Below are 25,169 nucleotides of genomic sequence, written 5' to 3' on the forward strand. Positions count from 1 at the left end.
AATTTTTCCCAAACTTTTTTTGCATGGGCGTAATCCTTGTTTGATATATTACACATATTCAAAATACTACAAAATGAAGATTTTAAGGGGTGCATGCATTCATTCAGAACATTCATATCAGTCACATACTCGTAAGGGAATACACCCTTACAACAGAATAACTTGAATTCATCATCATTCGTATGCATTCTCCTAGTTATGTTAAATTGATCAGGGGATAAAGTTTCAGCTAATTTTTCAAGAGAAGATAGTAAAAAGTTTAACGAATCTATAAATTTTAATGCAGTCGCTTATTATTAGATTTTTTATTATTATTTATTTTTTTATTACTTTTTTAATTGACATACATTTTTCATTTGTTTTAGCCAGAACTTCAATCCCCTCGTCGCTATCGCCAAAACCTAGATTTGATATAATAAAATGCGATTTATAGTTCTGCATATTATGCATAATTACTGGGACAAATGAGGGAACCGAACATTTTAGGTTACAATCTCTATGCGATGCGCCACGACATCTCCCCGTTAAGTGACAATGATCGAAAACCTTTTCATGATGCCGTAATTCACCGTAACAAATGTGACACTCAGTTGTTATGTAATGATCATGTTGTTCTTTTAAAAATAATGATAACATAGGCAAGGGATTCGAGTAAATGTCACTTATACGGTTTATATCGTTTCTAAATCTATCGATAAACACCTTAGCACAATTTTCTCCACGGTATAACTCCATGCAATCCAAATTTTCATCGTATGAACATTTAATGAAATATGAAAAACTATGAGGTTCGTGAATATTGATTTTATTTGAAAAAGATTCTGCAGGATTTGAATTGCATGTAGCTATAGGACCTTAGGTTTCGTAAGATTTACTTACCCCCTTCGGGTGCCGAATGAGGGTTGAAAATCCACTGAATAGGGTGGTTTTTTAGTTTTCGGCTAATATCTCAACAACAAAAGCTCAAAACGAAAAATTGTATAGAATAAAAATTATAGACCTTAATATTTTCTATATAAATTGTATCTTTACAAATTATCGTAGGTTGATTTTTTTCCTCGCCAGGACGAAAACAAAAAAATATTTGAATAGTTCGGTACATCAAACAATTATAAAAGTATTTACGTTTACAGGGACAACTGATTATAATATATACAAAATAAATCATAAAAAGATTATAAAATATACTCTATAATATAAGTTTAAAAAAATGCATTTTATAAATAAGCATACTAAGGTGTCAATGAAAGTACTAGTTTTTCTTTACATAATTGACATTTAAATTAGAATGTTGCTGTCATCGATTTTTTTTTGTGATCTGGAAAAACTTTTCGATATTTCTGAACGACCTAAAACATGTTAAGTATAAATTAGTAATTTAGCAATCCGTTCTATATATTTTATTGCAATTTACTTGAAGTATAAATTGTTTTTGTGCTTCATTTTTCGTTAGTTTATCATTGAACTCCTCCATCAATTTCACACCCCTTTCAGCAGTGTCATTTACAACACGGATTGATTTAACTATTTTTTTCGCTTCTTGGTAATACTTATCACCTTCCCAATTCGAGGAGTCTAATTTCAAAAATTCTGTATCGATATTAAATCTTATAAAAAAATATCCCGAACTTTGTTCAAGCATATCTGTAAAAAACTCTTGTTTCAGAAACGTCTCCACATTATCTATTTTTAAAAAATATTTTTTTGGACCAAAATCGCTTTGATCTGATGGGTAAGTAGATAAATTATTTAAAATAATTTTTGCCATTTTATTTCGGGTTTCTAACGAAACTCTATTATCAAATATTGAAAAAACAATACATTCTTGATTAAAGTACCACAAATGATTTAAAAATTTTTTTAAACACGAATCTGCAATAATTTTATCATCATTTTTATATTCATATAGAGTCCTTATTAAGTGCATATCGTTTAGTGGCGCTTCACATGATTGGTCAGCCATAGACCACGGCCTTATATAAATTTTTATAATAAATGCACATATTCTGCATATTGCAGTCTCTTCCGACTTGGATAATTTGAATTCTTGTTGAAGTAAAAAAATTTTCAAACAATAAATGCCTTTAGCCATCCATCTTGCTTGATGATAAGCCCCAGGTTGCCTAATAATAATACCTCCTGGTGGTGATCCTCCTAGAATTATAATTACAAGCTCTAAAAACTCTTTATAGTCATTTCTAGGATGTTTTTTCAAAATCGCCTCCTGACAAAATAATAAAATGTTTTCGCGTTTAGGAGATACAATATTTTCCAAATTTTTATTTGTATTCCAAATGCTAATATTCTTAGTATTAATATTATTCCAAGTACTTTTAAATCTTTTAAATAGGGCAATATCTGGGCCTGATGATACATGAAGTTTCGTTTCAGCAATTGCAGTTTGGAGAAGCAACTCGTAAACATGGTGGCGGCATGCAAGATATAAAATATCCCTATCTAACTTTTGTTCTAAAAGTGTACAAGCCCCGTTTATACGCCCAGTATTCGATGCTGTTGTATCGAATACAAATGCTTGAACTTTGTCCAATAAAGACCACTTTGCAAGGTTATCATATACTGCAGATGATATTTCTAGCCCTGTTCCAGATGGTATTTGAGGGACACCAAGTAACTGCTCTAAATCAGGGCTAGTTATAATTACTGGTAGACGATCTACTTTGTCTTGACCAGTCAAATCGGGTAGTAATTTACCATCCCAGTGAACTACCACAAAATTAACTTTTTTGTTTAAAAAATCAGACTTTACCTTATCTGCGCTTTCCTTCCGAAAATGTTGCCGAATATTTTTAATGGATGTTCTATTTAAAATGTAATTATTTTGATCGATGGATAAACTATCAAGGCACGCAGATAGTATATGAACGGCATCACGGTCGCTAATTTTGCATTTGTCTAATGCAGCTGATAATCTAGGTGTAATTAACTGAATTGTGCCTCTATTTGTACCAGAAGGACCTGGTTGAGGTTCTTCTAAAATCAGGTTTTCATTGTTCAACTCCTCCGAACTTACTGACCTATCTGACAGTGTTTCAACTAAAACGATACCAATAAATAAAATTAAAAATCACGTGTATCTAATTTAAATATTTTAATTATGTTATATCTTAAATTACCTGAGAATAACTTTAAGGCTTCTGATTCATGTTTTCTTTTTTTATTCAATTCTTTTTCAATTTTTTTTTCTTTTCTTTTTTCTTTAGCATCAAGAACCATATCTACACCAAGCATACAACCGGGGCGTCCGGGGAGTCTCTGTGAGAGCAAAAATTTTCTATCTTCTGCAATACTTATTATATTTAGTGCATCTTGATGAGCAATATCGAAAAGATTATTTAGACTTTCTATATAATTTTTTTCTTTATTTTTTTGATGTTCGCTTCCATGGTTTTTACTTTTTTCCAGTGCCCTCCAAGCGTCATATTCCTTTTTCAACTTTTTTACACAGTGTGATTTATCTTTTGTTGGAATCCGTGCTTTTCTCCAAAAAATTAAACATTCCTCTATTACTAGTAGACAACTTTCAGACAACGTCATTTTGGCAAAACGCATGTTATAAAATAATACACGCATACAGTCACCTATGGAGGGTAATTTGCTGCCAAGAATTTGAATATTAGTTGGGCCAATTAAATAAATAAATTCTCGCGTCATTTTCAAATATCTCAAAAAAATTAATTAAGCTGAATAAATGAATAAATAAAAAACACTAAACAATACCAAAACGCATGAACCGCGGAACAAACGAGTAAAAAAAACAAGTTGTAAATAAAAGTGGCGAATGATTAGATAATAAATTGATCGTATTACTAAAGTAGCCAAACTTATCAAAATTTTCCAGTTATTGTGATCATTATCAAATAATGTAAAAGGTCTAAAGTGCAACAATGAACACAATAATCTTGCTTAGTGACAAAAAATTGGAAAATTTCAGCAATAAATAAACTAGATATTCACAACATGTTTAAATGTCAATTATGTAAAGAAATACTAGTACTTTCATTGACACCTTAGTATGCTTATTTATAAAATGCTTTTTTTTTAACTTATATTATAGAGTATATTTTATAATCTTTTTATGATTTATTTTGTATATATTATAATCAGTTGTCCCTGTAAACGTAAATACTTTTATAATTGTTTGATGTACCGAACTATTCAAATATTTTTTTGTTTTCGTCCTGGCGAGGAAAAAAATCAACCTACGATAATTTGTAAAGATACAATTTATATAGAAAATATTAAGGTCTATAATTTTTATTCTATACAATTTTTCGTTTTGAGCTTTTGTTGTTGAGATATTAGCCGAAAACTAAAAAACCACCCTATTCAGTGGATTTTCAACCCTCATTCGGCACCCGAAGGGGGTAAGTAAATCTTACGAAACTCAACAAAAATCATTATTATCTAAAAATAAACAAAATTAGCGGGTGCCGCTATGTTTTGTTCAATTTTTTTTTTTAGCCTTAGTAGATAAAGACCAGCCTACTATAGGTGTTAATATTGATTCAAAATCTGCGTATATAACAAATTCAACAGGAAATTGGTTTTGATAATTTTGAAATTTGAGGATATTTTTTGGGGCATTTGGAAGAACCGTTTTAACGGGCATATAATTATCGAGCTGGTGAGACATTAATTTAGATTCTGAATAAAAAAACAATAAGCAACCATCACATATATATTTATGAGATTTGTGTTTTGAAAGCTGTGCGGATACTAACCGCTCTAGGTTGGAAATACAACAGAAATGCCCGAAGGGTTTATCTTTTTGATCTAAAAATAATAAATTAAAATGTTTGTCACGTTTACATTCGGTTAATTTTTGAGACCCGCAATTTTCTCATTAACATAAGAGTATACATTTATACTTATGTTATTAGTTCTTTCAAATATTTTTATATCTGTGANATGCAAGAGACCCGCAATTTTCTCATTAACATAAGAGTATACATTTATACTTATGTTATTAGTTCTTTCAAATATTTTTATATCTGTGAGTGATATAGGTGAATTCAATCCTCTAGTGTTTAACACCGTGGTATAATGTGGATACGATATCATACTTCAAATATTGTACACATATTGTGTTAGAAACAAGCAGTATCAAATTTTAGTTTTTTACTTCAATTTTAACTATTGTTTATTAATATTTCTTTCATTATTTCCAAGTATAGTTTTAAAATAACGCATTCAAACATAGTTACAGTTTTATTGAATATTCATCAACGTGTAATATTTTTCTATAAATCCATACTTTATTATCATTTTAAAGTATACAATATTTATTTACATAAGCTTTATATCGTAACTCGAAGTTTGATCTTTTCGTCTGTTAGAAACAAGCTTCAGATTTTCGTCGAACCCTTTTGCCAAATCTTCTCGAATAAATTGAAACCTAGACGGTAGATAAACTTGAAAAGAGGGTTCGTCATCCAGTTTCACTTCAGCTACCGGTGTTTGAGTGGAATAGATTTTACGACGAATAGACCCAAAACCTTATATTGAACACCTACTTTAAGATCATATACACACATCCTGCGTTTATTTTACTTACCATTTAACCATTCTTTATTTACTACACTCATCTAAAAATCATTGATTTAATTATAACAAAAATCACAATAATAGGCAAACGTAAATAGTTATTAGTACCATTCAATTATCATATTAAAAATTAAATATCGTTGATAAAAATGATTGATAAGAAAATATATTTTAGTTGTTTTATAATAAATTTGAAAAATCTTTAAAAACTAACATTATTAAAAGTTATCATACCAATAACACTATACGTTTGTCCAGCACAACTGAAATTAAAATTGTGAAAAACTTACTTATTTCGACTATTGGTTGTTTTCAGAGTATATTTAACTCTAATTGTAAAACAATTTTTTCACTCAAGTTTTAACTATAACTTAACAGTTGACAAACAAAAGAAATATACTGAAATTACTCGAAAATCAGAGTTATTATTCTCACGTCATGACAATAAACTTATAATTCATAGAAGAGGGAGGAAGCGCTGATCTCGAAAATTATCGAGGGAAATGGTAATTTAAGTAATGTTAAATTGAGGCTGTAAAATATGTTATCAAAATATAAAATGAGGCCCTAAAATACGTTTTATCAAATTGCTTCATTGATAAGCATTACATACGCTCTCCTCTAACTATAATGTGATAAGAGGTAAATGAGGCGCCAACCAGAGTCGCTAAAATGAGTATATAAAGAGAGGCAGCCCCATATACACACATCATAAATGTATTTAAAAAAAAATTTTAATTTTTGTAAATAAGACTGCGTCGGCATACGATTATGACGAGAGCCGTATGCGATTCGCGAGCCGCAATTTGACCACCCCTGTTATATAAGCTTAAATTTAAGATATACATAAAAGTGTCAGTAGTTCCGGAATATTTTCAAAAATTAAGTTGAAAGAGTTCTACTTTCTATATGCATTTTTAAGTTTTGATCTCCCTGTATAATGGAAATATAATTTTAAAAAGTTATGGCAGTTTTAAGTAAAATAAATTGAAAAAATGTTGAAAATTAGTGATTTTTAAATTTATAATTTTTTGGAGATTTACCCCATTTACGGAGAACGAGGGAAATTTTTTTCAATTTTTGAGGGTAATGTCTTCGCCGATCTGAAGTAATGCCTTACGGCAGTTTCAGGGCGGTTCACATTAAGTCATTTGAAGGAAATAAAAAAAAAAAGAAGGGTTGTCTTCGACTAGATACGATTACCTTTTAGTGTATCGTTGAAAGAAATCGGTTCAGTAGAGTTGAGAAAAAGTGGTAACAGACACAAAAAAAAAACACATCACAGTAAAATTAATACCTTCTTCGCTTCGCATCGAAGCTAAAATTAAAATTTAGTAATGCAAGATTTTTTTTCGAGCGATTATTTTACAAGTAAAACATTGTAATAAAAAGAAAAGAGAGAGATATGAAGTGAGGGATGGTATGGAAATTGGAAGGAAATGAGTTATTGGATTCTTTCTTATCATCTTAATCCTACCTCTTACCCACTCTATCCTATTTCTTAATATTACATAAATATAGTGCGTGTCTTACGACTACACTTACCTTGATATCGAAATGGACTCGTAGATAGATTATGATTTGTGAAGTTCCTTGTTGACGTCGATATTTTAAGTTAAATAAAATAAATAAAAAGTTTTGGTATGAGGGGGAACATACTGAGTTTATTTCTATAATTTTTATTAATTATTTTAACAAATGTATAAATCTTATAATTAAAATTAACAAAAGTAACATGAAATTTAAATTATTCACTTTTAATATAAAAGTGTAAGAGTATGGGGGAATAATAAGTGAGAATGAAATTGAGAGTATGCTAGTGTATCTGATGTGCTAATTTTACTAGCCCTTTTATATTAAACTAGCTGGTAAGGTGATGAAGGCTGGTTTTTTTTAAGAATTTAACTATTTAATCCTGCTGTCTGTTCGGCGCCACAGATACGCTTATGGTATTTAAAAAGAATGACATTAATGTAAACATCGCTCCAAATGAACGATATATTTGTAAAAAGTAATAAAATAATTGTCGGTCAGAAAAGTATTTGAAATTGATAATTATTTATGTGGAAAGATTATTCTAGAAGTTTCTTGAATATTCTCGAAATTTCTATTTTGATTTAATACAACATAATGAACACAAGAGGGCCGTATTAAGAAAATTTTCGTTTCTATCTTACTCCGTTTTTAGCATATATATTATAAGTTTAAATCAACTTAAATAAACTACGATAATAAGTCTAATTAGTCTATACAATATAGTCTTCTGAAGTTTAGTTTAGTGCACTAAACAAATTATACATAGGTTAGATGAGGTACTGGTAAGGTAATAGGAAATAATACTTTACATTGTAATATTCTCCTTTGGAATATTACTAAAATCAATACCTCTTGTATTTTTAAGACCACAGAAAAGAATGTGCTAACACGATTACACAAATGGTATTAACTTTTGGGCAACTATAAAATAGACGTGAATCATTGTCTTTCATGCCGTCTTCCAGGCACCACTAAAGTACTAAAAAAAGGAAATTAAAATATAATAATTCTTTTGCGTTTTATGAAATATATGAAATGTGCCTATAAAAAGTATGACACATTCAAGACGCCCAATCCCCGTTTATGACTTTTGTAGTACATTATATAAAGGCTGAAGACACTGTTTTTCCAGTCAGTCAATCTTTCATTTTTCTTGTTCACTTCTCTCACTACAATGTCAAGTTAATCAATTCAAAATATAATTCCAAACATACTTGTGCGTATTCTTTTCTGCTATTTGTTTTTAGAATTAACTTTTACACTAAATTTAAAATATACATTTGTCAAAATAATTAACACTTTCTATAATAATAAATACGCTTCTGCTAACCAAGTTCGATTCTCATTTATTAACATACTTACTATAGTTTTAAATATATTCTTAACAACCATAAATCTACACTCAAGATTTAATCATCATCAGTGAATATCAGGTAAGAGTAGTTTTAATACACTAACTACACTAATAAAGTAATAACTAGAAACAAAGTACTTGTATCTATTATGTCTTTACAGATGATGTCATTATTATTCTTCTTTATTAATACCATCCCCATCAACTTTATTTTTAGTTATTACAACATGTGTTAAATATGGGAGAGTTTACCAGCTGACGCGAGTTAGTTGAAGTTAAAGTTTGAGTAAGAATTGTCTTCGTGTGGAAAACATCAATTTTTTTGGTAGGCCTCGCTAAAAGAGTTATGCTCTGGAACCTGCAAATTGTAAGGACAGCCTTGAATTTGAATTGTGTTTTAGAGTAGAATAAATAGATTCTCAAAATTAGATTAATACGAAAAAAAATTTCCAAGTAACCGATTTTCAAACAAATATTTGTACGTATCTACTACATTTTTATATTGACATTAAACACTACAAATGATACATTTTTCATGTACTATACATGAAAATAATATATTGTGTGTAAAAAAAAAATCCTTTGATAAATAATATTGTCTTTATTTCTTATTTTTTGTTTTATATTTCACCGATTTTAGAAGATTAGCTAGTTCAAGGTTGTTAATGTTACTTTTTGACTTTTTTTCAGGTGGCTCATTAACCTAGACAAGAAAAAAAATTAGTTTTTATGATAATACCATAAAAATAATACAATACTTTTTGATTGTCTATTAATTGACGTCTGTTGGCTTTCTCAGTTATAAAAGCTTCCATTCCTTTGGTTCTTTTGAATTTTGGATCTGCCGGATCAATATTAAATAGATGAGATGTGTATAAAGCTGAAAACCTATCATCTTTTACATCAACCTAGAAAAAAACAAATTATATATTTTTATATAAAATGTTAATTGATATATTAGTAAAATAGATTACATCAAAATCATCAATTGTTTCAATAGATTTATTTTTATTTTTTAATTTTCTTGATTTGTCTTGTATAATCTTCATATTAAAATGATGTTTATTGGAGGGTTCTTCATCCATTAATAATAAATCTAATTCAGCTTGTTTGTTGGTATCATAGGAATCATTTTCATCTCGTGACTCTCCATCATTTTCAGTCTTTTTTTCTTTTTTTAACTTTTGTTTCTCTCTTATTTTTTCTTTTTTCTTTTCCATCATTTTTTGGAATGGTGTTAAATTCTTTTTAGATTTTTCTTCAACTGTTTTCTGCACCTTTTCTTGAGTTCCTATACCCCAAGATATTTCTAATTCCATGTCTTTATTATTTTTCTTGTCTTCTTCTTCTTGAATATTTTGTAACAACTCTTTATATTTATCAATAGGATTTTTTTTTGGTCCATCATCATTGTCTTCATTAGTTTCATCATTTTCACTATCACTTTTTTCATCTTCTGAGCTGAACGCTACATATTTTTGTAGAGCGTTATCATCTATTTCAGTTTTTGGGTTTGTTTTAAGTTTACTAACTAATTCTTTACGTCTAGGATCAGTTTCATCCCATGTTAAGTTAACTTTTGCTTGTTGTAATGCTGTTGTAGTAAATAGATGAGGTTTATACTTAGCCAAATCAGGTAATTTATCACATACTTCTTTTGGTTCCTAAAAATTAAAAATTATGCAAATGCTATAATAAAACTGTTTTTTTCATTTAGTTCAGTGTATTAACAGGTTCATAAATTAAAAATAATTAGTATTAATAATTTTTATAAATATTATTTTATTCAAGATATAAGTTAATAGAGGTAGTTTTATAACTCCTTGGTCTAAAGTAATCTTTTGATATTTATATTATTAATTAAATTAAAAATTAAATCTTAATTCTTGATAAATTACTAAAGAATATTACAAAAATCATCATTTTTTTTATTTATAAAAATAAAATAAAAATTAACCACAAAAATTACTTCAAGGAAAAATAAACTAAAAAATTATGCTTTTTTTAATATTTAACTTCCATAATTTAATTTATACTTTTCTACACTATAAAATATATTTTACAACAAAAGTTTTTAAATATAAAAAAAATAAATAAGAATAGAATGTCTAATATGCTATCAACACTTTATTAGGAGTGTGATATTTTTGAAAAAGGTATAATGCCTAAAAAGAATTTTTTTATTTTAGTTTAATGAAAATATAATTGTATGATATTCATATATATTTTTCATTTAATGTTTAAACAACTACCATATTCTATATGACTCTATTTAATCATTTATTTACTTGATCAAATTTAATGTCTTCTGGAACAAACCGTAAATCTAAACGAGTAGCACTACTTTCATATTCAATACCATCACATTCAGTATATATTTTGTTTGCTGTTTCTACTGAGTCGCAATCAATAATAGCATAATAATATTTTAGTCTTGTCAGTTGATATTTACGCAATTTTTCCATATGGTATTTTTTACCTTCTTGATCTTCCTATAAAAAAAAACAACAAAATTTTATGGCTACCAAATAAATGTGATTTGTAATAATAATAATGTTACATCATCACTATTATCATCAGATGAACCAATATCAACTGGATTATCTGATACAAGTTCAGAAGGTCCTTTAACTTCTTCTTCTTCCATTCTTTTCATACCAAATTCAGATGGATATATCTATAAAACAATTCCAGATCTTTTCATGTATTCAAAAATATTTTTGCAATTAAAAATGGATTGATTTACAGTTACTGATTTAATAAAGCCATCAGTGGGAACAAATGAGTTTAAAAGTATCATTATATCAATAGCTTGTATTCTATCCCAATCCATATTGCATAATGCTAATCTTGATGTAGCATTTTCTATAATAATAGCATCTTTATCCAACTCACCCCATCCATGATCTACATTTTCTACACCTTTAATATAAAATTATACAATTATTGCTTTTATACATTTATTGTATTTCATCAACCAATATATATATATATTTTCATGTAAACTAGTATAGTACAAGATGGTGTATTTTCAATCTAATTAAATAAATGATTATTATAATATTTCTCAGATTGAATTATAGCAACACATAAGTGGTACACAAGAAATTTTGCATAAAAAAGTTAAAAATACTTTACTCATACAAATAAAACTTGACTTACTATCACTTTCTTCATCAGAAGTAGTATCATCATCAGATGAACTATCCGTCATTATAATTCCATCACCCCTCGCATAATCTATTGTGATATCTTTTAGTCGGTCCCTTACTTTTTTATCTATTTTTGAACTATGTTTTTCATCATCTTTATCTATATCTGTAATAGTTTTTTCCACTTCTGACGAAGATTCATTCAAATCTTTTTTTTTCATATAATTATCATCTACAACTCCTTGGTCATCATCTTCATCAGACATATGATAAAATTTTTTAAAATCATCCGTAGTTGATCTATGTAAAGGTCGTCCTCTTTTATCTATGGTATACTTGACTTTAAACTTTTCATCTTTGAATATAGATTGAAACCTTTTATCTATTTTAACTATTCGTTCTGATTTTGGTATTTTTTTAAATTTGGGATCTTTGTCAATCTTAGTCCAACGTTTATCATTGGAATCCATGTTTATAAAGAAACTAATGCAAAAACTGTAAGTTCTAGAATAATAAAGTAATTAATTAATAAACTACAGCTCATAAAATGTCAAATAACTGTAAATATACAAAGAATAATTAAATTTATGTTATTTAATATAATTACTCACTAGACTAAACTAGACCAATATTAATAATTGGACTTAAATTAAAAAGTTCATCACGACATAGGCACTAAATATTGGGTTGAGTTAAATAATACCTAAAATTTTATCAAGTAACCAAAATTTTAAATTTATACATTGATTAATTTTCATTAACATGTGATTTTAATCACATGCTGATAAGAAGACTATGATAACGGTAAAATGGTAATCATAGATTAAATACACATAGATAGGCCACAGCATTCAAACAATTGGCAACCGATTTTTTGTTAATTTATACCCATAGAGATAGCGCTACATATCCTCTCGAGAAATATTAAATATTTAATAATAACTGTTCAGTTTGTTGATATTCAAATAATAACCGCGATTATTGATGTACGGCTAACACAGTTAGCGCAAATTAAGATAAGAACCAGTTGTTACCAAGAGGCGAATGCTTATTTGATTAAAATGAAACTTTTCGTTTTAAATACGAATTCGATATAATGTGTGTTTTAGCTTTGATGCGAAACTGAGAAGACATTGGTTTTACTATGATGTGTTTTTTTTTTTTTTGTGACTGTTACCACTTTTTCTCAGCTCTCATCGAACCGATTTCTTTCAATGATGCGTCAAAAGATCACAAATCGTATCTAGTCGAAGACATTACCCTCCAAAATTGAAAAAAATTCCCTCGTTCCCCGTAAATGGGGGTAACCTCCAAAAAAATTACAAATTTAAAAATCGCTAATTTTCGAAAATTTTTTAATTTTTTTTTACTTAAAATTGCTATTACTTTTTTAAAAATAATCAAATCAATATAACTATTTTTTTATAGATGCTTGATATCTTTATCTATTATTTGGTATATATTTTTTTATAAATCTGACCCTTTACCTTTCCACAGGGGGGATTTAAAATGACAACTTTTTCAATTTAAGTTTTGAAAGTGTTCCGGAAGGTCTGACACTTTTATATATATCTTAAATTAAAGCTAATGTAATATACTTAATCATGAAAAAAAAAAATTTCGGACTTTATTTTATCTTCATGGTAAAAATGGCTACCGAATGCTATTTTTGTGTGAAAATTTTCGACTTTGTATTCTACATTTTTAACTTTATAATGCTATAACTTATTGAAAANTTACATTTTTAACTTTATAATACTATAACTTATTGAAAAGTGTATGGATCAACATAATTTTTTTATGAGAAATAATAATTTTTAATAATCCCTTTTTCATTCGATATACTTTATCTTAATCAGGATATTAATAAGGAACTATCAGTTTATGAAGCTTTTGAAATAATCCACCAATTTTTTAAAATTAAACACTATCTAAAGATTAGCATCGAGCGTTTTTTTTGATAGTGATTTTAATCACTGTGCCGCGACCTCCCTTGTATTGGGCTTTTTTTTTGTTAACTTTTATGACTGTTATCACCATAAAAACAAAATAAAGTCGATAATTTTCGAGGGAGGAGCACCTCCTCCCTCTTCTATGACTTAGAAGTTTATTGTTATGACGTGAAAATAAATACACTGATTTTCGAGTAATTTCAGTATATTTCTTTTGTTTATCAACTGTTAAGTCATAGTTAAAACTTAAGTGCAAAAATTGATTTACAATTAGAGTTAAATATACTTCGAAAACAACGAATAGTTGAAAAAAGTAAGTTTTTCAAAATTTTAATTTTAGTTGTGCTGGACAAACGTATACTGTTGGTATGATAACTTTTGATAATGTTAATAACGTTTAATGTTAGTTTTTAAAGATTTTTCAAATTTATTATAAAACAACTTAAATATATTTTCTTATCAATGACATTTTTATTTTTAATATGATAATTGAATGATACTAATAACTATTTACGTTAGCCTATTATTGTGATTTTTGTTACAATTAAATCAATGATTTTTAGATGAGTGTAGTTAATAAAGAATGGTTAAATGGTATGCAAAATAAACGCAGGAAGTGTGTATATGATCTTAAAGTAGGTGTTCAATATAAGGTTTTGGGTCTATTCGTCGTAAAATCGAAATATTCCACTCAAACACCGGTAGCTGAAGTAAAACTGGATGACGAACCCTCTTTTCAAGTTTATCTACCGTCTAGGTTTCAATTTACTCGAGAAGATTTGGCAAAAGGATTCGACGAAAATCTGAAGCTTGTTTCTAACAGACGAAAAGATCAAACTTCGAGTTACGATATAAAGTTTATGTAAATGAATATTGTATATTTTAAAATGATAATAATAAAGTATGGATTTATAGAAAAATATTACATGTTCTTGAATATTCAATAAAACTGTAACTATGTTTGAATGTGTTATTTTTAAAACTATACTTGATAAATAATGAAAGAAATATTAATAAACAATGGTAAAAATTAAATTAAAAAAAATTAAAATTTGATACAGCTCGTTTCTAACACAATATATGTACAATATTTGATGTATGATATAAAGTCTATGTAAATAAATATTATACACTTTAAAATACGATAAGTTGATATTTAGAAAAAATATTTGAAAATCCAACAAAATTACAATTATATTTGAATCCGTAAATCTGTACTTGTTAAAAAAAAATAAAAACGTTACTGGTATATTAATCGAACAATGGGTGAAAATAAATCAATATGAAAAATAATATTTAGAGAGTATTTTTGCTAACTCAGCGTCTGCAAAAGAAATATTAAATAGCAAAAATAAACAGTAATCACGTTAGTAAGTGTAAGTAAAATGTTAGTGTTTTTAACAAAAGTCACGTAAAATAATTTTAAATCCCAATGGACGTCTGAGAATGGTCATAACACGAAATTGTTTTACAAAAATGATCAACTCCAGGGAAGGGGATACTGTTGGTATGAAATTGCTGAGGTTTGCAAAAGTATACTCAATAAAACTGAAAATTCATTCTTCTCCAGACTTAATTTTCGTTCGTCTGTTAAATCGTTACCTTCAAGCCTTTTCAACACATCAAATATGAATTACTTGTGCTGTGTTTGCGGTAAAACTTTCAGTTTTCTGAAAGATCTGGAACGTCATGAATAATCTGTTCATAAACACAAATTATACAGCTGTACAGTTTGCGGCAAAAATTTTTCCAAAAAGAATAATGTGAGAAGACATCAACATCGGACTCACTTCTTGAAAGGTTTGTATCATGTATTATAATCATAACATGTTATGATCTAATGTCATACAACTCTATGTTTTATTTAAATATAAAAACATAATTTAATTAATAGGTGTGAATAAAGTATTGCAGTTACAATCTAAGAATTATGAAAAAATGTGTGAAAAATCGATTGGTGAGTAAAAATTTTATATAATTGTATTATAACTACTTTTACATTCTTATTTTTATTTAAGACACTGAGAGAAATATCATGAATCGTGGCGCATGTACGTCGGTAAACATTCATAGAAATTGTAAGCGTATATAAATAAAATAATATTTATTTTACATTTATTTATAAATTTCTGTAATTATTTAATTTAGATAATGAAAAGAACATAGTTAACTACGGAGCGAGTACCTCAAAAAATAGCAATAATAACTGTAAGTAAAAAAATTAATTTTACACAATTATGTTTATGTCATTATATTATAATTGGTACTATTACTATTTGTACAGTATTTGATATCGATACAAAGAAAGAAAATGAATTAAATGCTAACGATTTCTCTACTTCTCGGGATAGTGATGATGAACTCTGTAAGCNACGATTTCTCTACATCTCGGGATAGTGATGATGAACTCTGTAAGCATAGTTGTAAAAAATACTTTAAAAAGTATTTTAAATAATATTCAAATATTTAAAAAAAAATGTATTTCAAATACTAAGAATACAATTAAAAAATAATAATAATGTTTTTATTTTAACTAAGAGCAAAAGGTTCCACCTAAATAATTACCAAGAGGGTAATTTGAATCAAATATTGAGTACTCTTAAATTAAGAGAACTCATTTATTATTTTCGATATTTTTTGTTAGAGTTAATAAAATTAATTATTGGAGATTAATCAGTGAAAAAAAACCCAGCACAGAGGGGTCGCGGCACAGTGGTGACGTGGCATAGTTGGATCAAGTATTATGATATCTGACAGTGATTAAAAACACTATAAAAAAAAACGCTTCGATGCAAATCTTTAGATAGTGTTTAATTTTAAAAATTGGTGGATTATTCCAAAAGCTACATGATCTGCCATTTCTTTATTAATATCCTGATTAAAATAAAGTATGTCGAATGAAAAAGGGATTATCAAAAAATATTATTTCTCATAAAAAAATCATATTAATCCATACACTTTTACATAAAATCCATACACAAAAAAAAAAAACACACATCTTAGTAAAACCAATACCTACTCAGCTTCACATCGAAGCTAAAATAAATATTAGTACACGTGTAAAAACCTGTAAAGTATGTCTTATTGACAATAGAGTAAATCATTTGTACCTGCAATAGGCTATTGTAGGTTCAACTGATGTATTAAAAATAGATGTATACATAATATCATTTAGATAAGCACAATAATTATGTTATACTATAATGTAACATATAAAATAACAGAGAATTATTCTCAATTTTCATTTTGACTGAGTTTAATTTGCTTGCTGTGTTACGGTTAGCAAATTAAAAAAAAAAAGTATATTAATAGTACTGAATATTAAACAGTATTAAATACTAAATAATTGTATTTAAAATACTACTCAGATACTTTTTATTAAATGTATCATGAAAGATGAAATGGGAGGTAAAATTTTAAACAAATATATTGGGATATGCAGTAAAACATACATGATGCGGTGTGGTAAAGATGTGGGGAAAAAAATAAGGGGTTAAAAAAAAGGGTATTAAATGAGACAATAAGTGAAAATGATTATTTAAATTGTATAAGTTTTCACGATTTTAAAATTTTAACACGTATCCTTTGATAAATCACAACTATCACGTAAAAGTATATCGATTCTCGGACAATCATAATCTTCCATATTGATTACTGGTTTGTTCGTAAATTTTTCGAGAAACTTCTTTTTTTGCAAACCTTTAACGTAAAAATGTGTATACCGCTCACTGAGTTCAATCAGAATCGACTGCAGGTTGTCGTAGTCGACATCACCGTCCGTATGATTTAATTTATGTTTATTACAGCATAACCACCTATTCACCCTCGACGATTTGGTTGTCATATAGAAATTTATAGGCGTTTTATATACATAATGATCTAAACGGTCAAACGCGTACGCCGTCAGTTCTTTTACGATCAATTGACATCTGTAGTTTACGATACATTGGAAATCGACTACTAGTGACCCGTCCATTTTTTATGACTGTTAAAACTATACTAAATCTTTTTTGTGTATCCAGCTGCTTTTTTTTAAACCACACCATTTAACCAAATAGTTATCATTTTTACAACGTAAAATTTTTTCTATCAGAAACGTATCTGGAAAATTTATTTTTTTCAACTCCTCCCGGTAGAACGTTCCGTTAATTTGCGTACCGTCTTCATCTTTCAGCACATATACAACGGGCACTGTTTGTTTTATTTTATCTATGAAAAATATTTCATTAGACCAATTCTGTGTATATCCTTTAACGAAAGCGGCTTTATTTTTACTTATACGTACTGCATCATCAATATTCAATATTTTTCGTGTAATGTTAGAATAATTCGGTAAACGATAAAACCGTACGCTATCGGTTGTTTGGATGCTTGCGCTGGTGTTTGACGGATTGCCGAATGAATAGCATTATTATAATCATTTGTTATTTTTTGTAATATACTTAACCATTGATAAGATCTCGAAGCTGTAAATTTTTTCCATATGCGTTCTTGAAGCGTACGGTTAAAACGTTCGATTACGGATGCCTTCACTGCAGAATATGTAGGGAAATGATGAACACCTCTCTTTATTAGAAAAGTTTTCATCTCTTTATTGAAAAATTCTAAACCTCTGTCTGTCGTTAAATACTATGGACATCTATTACTATTACTAATTATTGATTTAAATGCTGCTTGTTACTGCTCTACCAGTTTTACTTTTTAATGGTACACACCATGCGTATTTTGTATACACGTCTATTACAGTGAGAATAAAAGTATAGTTTTTATTCTTGCTAGAATACTTTTTCATATCGACGAGATCCGCTTGCCACGTGTTGTCTTTGGTATAAGGTGTCACGATGCGTCTGGGAAATTTCTTTTTAGCTTGTGCATGTAATTCCTCTGCTATTTGGTCACTAACGGTTTTCATTCTATCAATCCGTTTTCTCTAAGTTCTTCTTCCAGGGATATTATTTTGTTATATACACCAGTATTACCTGCACGCTTTGACGCGTGTAGAATAGGCAGTCGCTGCACTAATTCGTTTATATCGTCCCAGTATATGTATTCTTTTTGTTTATTTATTACAGATAAAAACGGTAGTCCGTCACCAAACTTTTCGTTTTCGCTTGATTGCCGTCCGTTAAATAACTGTTTTATTATGTTTTTATATTTATATCCTTGATTCGTTTTCAATTTTCCGTTAATGTTTCTATGTACTCTAGTGTGTATGAGACAGTTTTTATACGTTAACATATCATCAGATGTAATCAAATCGACGTTGGGTATCTTTTTAAATAACAATTCGAGTAGTATCTAAATAGCGGGTTCTGGGGATCAATGAATGCCGCCACGGTAATTAGTGTCATACGTCATCAAAATGTAATAAATTAAGAGTATTAATGGGTAATTAAATAGTTAATTAAGGTCAATCGTAATTGTTAAAGATGTAAATCAAGTGTGTTATTGTTAAAATTGCGATAATAATGTGGGTTGGCGGAGGGTAGGTGGTCAGCTGACTCGGCGTTACGTCGTTGTCGGTGTTACGTAATATAATCGCCCTTAAGGTCAACACGTCACATACAATAATGTTAAAGACTCTGCCCCTGCCTACACCCTCCCACCACGGAGTTGTACGTCAAACGGTCGCGCGTTATATTGTGTCATCGCAACCGCCACCGCCGCCGCCGCCGTCGTCGTCGACGGGGTATAAGCCGTAGTCGTGTAATCCATAAAATACACCTCATTCGTCATCGAGATTCCAATGTCTAACAGATGTTTGGAAAGTTTGGTGTCGTGCAGCAGCAACATTGTCTGTTGACTACTAATCGGTTCTCAGTATTTGTTAATCTATTGTGCGTGTACGATGGATTATTTAAGTAATATATCGAATAAATTGATTTGTCTTGTTGAAAACGAACCGACAGATAGAGTTTTTAAACCATTCAGTAAATTATTGAAAAATTATCGAGATTTGCAATATTTTGCGGAACGTCTAGGAGATAAAGTCAACGGTACCGGTGGAGACTTTTTACACTACAAGGGTTGTGAATTATTGAATGTGGGAAAAAATTCGGACAATCCTGAATGTGCATGCTCAGTTGTGAAGCGAATATATTACGAACTTTTGGATTCAATTGAAACAATTGAAAAAACGGTGAATGCGAATCGCAGCGATAGTAACGCCTATTGGACCTTGAGACTTTAATCACAATGGCTACACCAAGGTGTAAATTCAATAAAATCAACGACTTGATCGATTCATCAATATATAGCATTTCACAAATGTCTCGTGTATACATTGGTCTGGATCCTGACGATTCATTTTGTCCAAAAGTAAAGTTGGTAAACTGTCATCAAGAACTTATTATCACTATCGATTTACTACATAGAATGTATTCAATGTGCGGATATATTTTATCGATAACGGAAAATTTAAACGGAATACTACTTTTGCAAGATGAAAACATTAAGGTGATTCTGACACAGTGGGTGCAAACTATTACCCGAAAAGATACATTACTGTTTCAGTCAAAACGAGATGACAACTGTATATTTTTGATGAATACATCTGAGTTTGCGCAATTGTACTTCTTTAAAGATATGTTATTTGAGAAAATACATCGACAATTGTTTCATATACGTCCGCGTATTTTACATGAAATAAAGGTTATACTTCAGTCTTCAATTGATCGTATGGTGGTTGAAAAGAAACCGATAATTTTTCCCCAAATTAAAACGCCGGATTTGTTATATTTCTATGAAATTTGTTGTACGGGATTTATGGCTAAATATCTAGAAAATATCTCGAAAACTATTTTCAATTATCCACACATGAAAGTATGTTAAAAAATATTTGATTTTTTCATCTTAACTCTAATACTTATAAAAATTTCAGCACTTGTATTACTTTTCCGATCTGGTAGAATTGGCTACAAATAGATCATTTTTAGGTGTAGATGCTTTGCCGATAATTGACAAGAAAGACCTTCTATGTGTGACTTTTCCAATCAAATTCAAGGATAATCGAAATAAAATAACATAAAAAACAACAAGTTTGCAAAATAACTATGTTTTTATTAATAAAAATTATATATTTATACATTTTTTTGTTTCTATACTATACTGTAAATTATACAATAATAAAAATATATTTGTATATACATTAGAGTTTTCGTACTTCACCCGTAAATGCGTTGTATTCCATTTGACAATCGTGAATAATTACACAATACAATGATGTTTTATCGGGAAACTGTTTAGAGCATTCGAAATCCAAACGTAGATCAACCGTTGAAGTCTTGACGGTATCGTTTTGTTTAGAACAATCGATCACAACTATGGGTCCACGTTTTTTGTAATTTATATAATCTAGTAGAGGGTACGGATCTTTACGACCGTAGTACATTGTTTGGAATTGAGTGTACGAGTTGTAGAAGGTTGTATACTTGTTGTTGTCGAAATCGGCGTTTTGGTTCTCGTATGGGTATTCGTCCGCATTCAGATACGCTTTGACGTTTCTCAATGAACAGTGATCGAAATCTCCAAGAACGTGTTCGTTCTCATTACCCATGGCAATAAGTAGATATCTGGGTTTTTCCACATTCGAATAGGTGCGCACCGACCACGTGTGATGAGTTGTCTGCGGTACCAATGGGTAAACGGCAACATCCCAGTGTTGAAATTCTAACGGGAGCCATTTCTTGCTGTCCAGAATACGCATAAGACCCAGTTCGGTTTTCACGCTGGGTTCAAAGTACTTTACCACCCATTTGATTTTCGATATTTTCACATTGATTTGTTTTATCAATGATGCAACTTGCGCTTTATCGTCTGTTGTTGTTGTCTGTGGAACAAATGTTACAACAGTGCTATCGGTACTCGATCTATTCAACACAAGTGTCTGAGTACAGTTTATCAGTGTTCGTCGGTATCGTTCGAAAAATCCCATGCACATAGACAATGGACATTGCGCCACAAAATCAGTCCCATCGATGAAATCGTTGTTGTGCAAGATTTGCGCATATTTCCATCCGGCAGGTTGCAATCGTCGAATGTCGTTGGGTGTGAGCGAACAATAACCCTTGATGGTTGTAGCCACTCCGACATATTTTATCTTGTCCACTTCTTTACCATTTACCTCAAATCTGATTTCGTCGAATAAGTGCATGAGAAAATTTTGCCCCATAACCATTTCACCGACTGTTCCAACTGGTGGTTTTTCCAGTTTTCCTTCGATTTGCAAATAACTTTCGCACGGTACGGTGAATTTCTCCTTGTTACGTACCTCGATGCGGATTTCATCGTTGTGTTCGTACGAGTTGTTGTAGCTCTGATGTTCTAGATAGTATTCACGTTTTACGCTGTCGTCTTGTTGACATTTTTCCAACACGTGTAAGTACTCGGCCATGATTGACTCGACAACCTAATGATTTTAAAAATTCAATATTTTCCTTTGTGAGTTGTTGCTGCTGCGATAGCGTCACACGATTGTTCCGTTGCTCCGTCGTAGAGTATATGCCATCACCCAAATGATGGTGCACTACACTCTTGTTGAAACTCAGAGGCATTTAAAGAGTGTCAACACGTTTTTCCAATATAAAGACACGGTCATCGACTGAATAAAGTTCTCGAGCCAGTGCTTCCAAACGATAAATTGTAGCTGAACTGTTGTTGTTGTTGTTGTTATTGTCACTGTTTATCAGCTGACAGCTATTGTCGGATGTTTGAAGGAGCAGTAATAGTTGCACGAATGTGACTAGTATGCACAAAAATAATCCAATATGTGAGGAATCAATTTGTTTTATACGGTCCCATAACGTCATCGTACTTTCATCCATCTTGTTTGATGTGTAGACGTACTGTTAATTTTTCACCTCTTAAGTTGACACGTTGACCGTCTTGATCGAGCAATGTGATTCGAATCGTATTCAATACGTTTGTGTTTAATGGATAGTAAACGACTTGTCTGGGACATTCGATAATACGGTAACCCGGTGGTACGTTTGGAAAGAATTCATGCAATGTATGCGATTGACGTCCTTCGTGGTACGAGCCAACAATTATATTGCAGTCAACTCGTATGCATGTCACCTTTGTAATAGATAACGGAAAATCCGACGTGTGTTCCATTTTCGGTGCCAATACACGAGGTCGGAATCCCAGCATTCCACCGATTGATTGTGGGTGTGTAAAATCTATGGCGTGATCGCATTTGATTATACTTCGCATAGTGTTGCGATCGGCTGTGAAAGAAATAACGTTTCGATCACCCAACTCTTTGTCACCGATTTCACTGCTGTTTTCCTTGAGCAAACCAACCGTTGGCAACAATGGATCATCAAAATCTAATTGTTTTTGCATACTGTACTTGTATTCTTCTCCATTGTACTTGTCGGTAATTCGTTTCTGTAAATCGTCAAATTCGTACGATCCCGTCGGTAGTGTTATCACCATAATTGGTTTGTCAACAGTGCCGAAAATGAATTTGTTACAATCCTCATCAATATTCGGTATCGTGTTCCACGTATGCTAGCTCAATAGTCCAATTTTACATTTGTCACATTTGACGGGTGGATTAAATGTGCATTGCAATTCAGATCCCACGCCGATTAACGTCACCGTTGTTGCCATGTTGTTGTTGTTCAATTAAAAATTCCAAACACAAGTGACCACAATTTACCTCGTTGAAATTTTGATATCTACTATAATTGTGCACGATTGTGCATCCTTTAAAGTATCGTTGCAGCTCCAACGGTGGTCGTAAATTACCAAAACTGTCAAAATACGTAATGCGTTTACCACGTTTACTATATGCTACCCAATGAGTGCCAGGGTTAGTGGAAAGGTCCAAGTTCACTACACCCATTTCGATTGTTTTCGGTCCCGACTGAGGTAACTTGTCACGACAGAACACGCCACGAAACACTTTACGATCGAACGCTCGACTACCGAAATTTGCAATTTCAACATCGTACAAGGCACGATCGGGTAGCTGTGAAATTAGTTTTTTGTTTTTTTCTTATGATTTTTTCGAGACGTCTTTTTCTTAGTTTTCGTACTCGCCGTCAATTTGAAACCAGACCCCGATTTGTATGGTTGCAGGTAAAATCCTTTACCTATGCTTATCGCTGTATTGCCTTTACGGTTAATTTCGGTAGCCATCTTGACCACATTTGCAGCACCGCCGGCTAAAGCTCCCAACGCCGACAGTCCGGCAAATATAGGTATAAGCGGTAGTACACCGCCTTTAGTTTTCGGAACGTTTATGGTACGGGGCAGTGGAATTTTTTTCTTTCTCACCACACGCCGTGCTGCCATCAATGATCGTTTTGCCACACTCAATAAATCCATTTGTTGAGCATTTTTATCAAGTTTGGCCGCACGCACGATTCGTTTAAAACCCATACCGAGTTTACGTTTCAATTTCATTGCGTTGGTCACACTCCAAGCTGCGACTCGTTCAGGCAATTTAGCGTCTTTGGCCAACACTCGTTCCCAAGCCCGATGTTCCAACACCTTATCCGCTTTATGACGGTCCTCGAGATTCTTGTATTTACTATAAATGATATCGTGATTGCGGCAAGCAGCATCAAGCGGGTTCACTCCAACGTCACCTCGCTTTAATCTCTTTTCTAAACGTGTTACAGGGCCCGCAAATTGATAACCTAAATGGTAAACATTTAAAATAATGATAAAACTATTTACAAAGAATAATTTTGAATAATTACACACACACACAGACACATACACACCTGGAATGTGGGCTTCGAATGGTAATTTGTTGATTACACTGTTCAATATCCCTGCACCTTGTTTTCCACGTTGTCTCTGTTTAACCATTATTTTCATATTGACGGTAATGGTTCGATGACGTGCGATGCGTTTCAAAAAACAGACCCTCACGCTACCTATCGTGAATTTTGAAAAAAGTAGTGATATTGCATCCAGTAAACACGGTAAACTATTGCCAAACACAATACGTGCATTGATTTGCGGACCGTCAAATTGTGGAAAAACAAACTTGATGTTTACCCTACTGACCGATATCAACGGACTTCGATTTGAAAATGTATACGTTTACTCAAAATCGTTGCATCAGTGCAAGTATCAACTACTCGTGGAAGTTTTACGTGGTGTCCAAGGAGTGCAGTTGTTTACCTATGAAAACGGGGAAGATGTACCGTCGGTGGATAACATCCTGCCCAATTCTGTTTTTATATTCGACGATGTTGTTATGGAAAAACAAAATGTAATGTGTGATTATTTCGCGCGTGGACGTCACCGTCGAGTTGACGTGTTTTTTCTCTCACAAACATTATCACGCATACAAAAACAAATGTTACGTGACAACACAAATTTGGTGGTGTTGTTCCGACAGGATGAAGTTAATCTACGGCACGCGTACGATGAATACGTGTGTTGCGATATGAAATTCGGCGAATTCAAAGAGTTTTGCAAACATTGTTGGAACAAAGACCGGTATGGATTTGCAGTGATTTGTTTAGACTTCGTGCGTGACGGTGGCCGGTATAGATACAAGATTGACACATTTGTGACGATATGAGTACTATTAATAATAGAATTCGTGAAGAAAAAAAAAACGTTGTTGAAATTATTGACGGAAGC

General features: G+C 30.7%; 5 protein-coding genes across 5 annotated transcripts in view; 2 read left to right on the forward strand and 3 right to left on the reverse strand.

Moving 5' to 3' along the window:
• Positions 1 to 210: 210 nt before the first annotated feature.
• Positions 211 to 4,020, reverse strand: LOC126899463 (uncharacterized). Its single transcript, XM_050674421.1, has 3 exons — positions 3,135 to 4,020; positions 1,415 to 3,054; positions 211 to 1,349 (listed from the first exon to the last, which is right to left on the reverse strand). The coding sequence occupies exons 1-3, from the start codon at positions 3,670 to 3,672 to the stop codon at positions 1,284 to 1,286; spliced, it is 2,244 nt and encodes a 747-aa protein (XP_050530378.1). The 5' UTR covers positions 3,673 to 4,020; the 3' UTR covers positions 211 to 1,283.
• A 5,016-nt stretch (positions 4,021 to 9,036) lies between these two features.
• On the reverse strand, positions 9,037 to 12,378 carry LOC126899464 (ESF1 homolog). The gene is made up of 8 exons (XM_050674422.1): positions 12,219 to 12,378; positions 11,618 to 12,111; positions 11,202 to 11,377; positions 11,016 to 11,132; positions 10,744 to 10,947; positions 9,430 to 10,119; positions 9,214 to 9,363; positions 9,037 to 9,158 (listed from the first exon to the last, which is right to left on the reverse strand). Exons 2-8 carry the CDS (start codon positions 12,075 to 12,077, stop codon positions 9,057 to 9,059), a joined length of 1,899 nt encoding a protein of 632 aa, XP_050530379.1. The 5' UTR covers positions 12,078 to 12,111; positions 12,219 to 12,378; the 3' UTR covers positions 9,037 to 9,056.
• Positions 12,379 to 13,937: 1,559 nt separating this feature from the next.
• LOC126899466 (uncharacterized) overlaps positions 13,938 to 25,169 on the forward strand; it is a 37,778-nt gene continuing 26,546 nt past the window's right edge. Inside the window, exons 1-5 of the mRNA XM_050674425.1 lie at positions 13,938 to 14,421; positions 15,226 to 15,359; positions 15,454 to 15,516; positions 15,578 to 15,637; positions 15,708 to 15,767. The gene's annotated coding sequence lies outside the window, so the exon portion shown is untranslated. The remainder of the gene's footprint in view (positions 14,422 to 15,225; positions 15,360 to 15,453; positions 15,517 to 15,577; positions 15,638 to 15,707; positions 15,768 to 25,169) is intronic.
• LOC126899471 (uncharacterized) lies at positions 19,239 to 20,653 on the forward strand. Its single transcript, XM_050674432.1, has 2 exons — positions 19,239 to 20,381; positions 20,440 to 20,653. The coding sequence occupies exons 1-2, from the start codon at positions 19,755 to 19,757 to the stop codon at positions 20,584 to 20,586; spliced, it is 774 nt and encodes a 257-aa protein (XP_050530389.1). The 5' UTR covers positions 19,239 to 19,754; the 3' UTR covers positions 20,587 to 20,653.
• LOC126898269 (uncharacterized) lies at positions 20,707 to 21,951 on the reverse strand. The gene has a single exon (XM_050672207.1). The coding sequence runs from the start codon at positions 21,949 to 21,951 to the stop codon at positions 20,707 to 20,709; it is 1,245 nt and encodes a 414-aa protein (XP_050528164.1).

This window comes from Daktulosphaira vitifoliae, unplaced genomic scaffold (assembly GCF_025091365.1).
Source record: "Daktulosphaira vitifoliae isolate Bord-2020 unplaced genomic scaffold, ASM2509136v1 Scaffold_2, whole genome shotgun sequence".
Lineage (NCBI taxonomy): Eukaryota > Metazoa > Arthropoda > Insecta > Hemiptera > Phylloxeridae > Daktulosphaira > Daktulosphaira vitifoliae.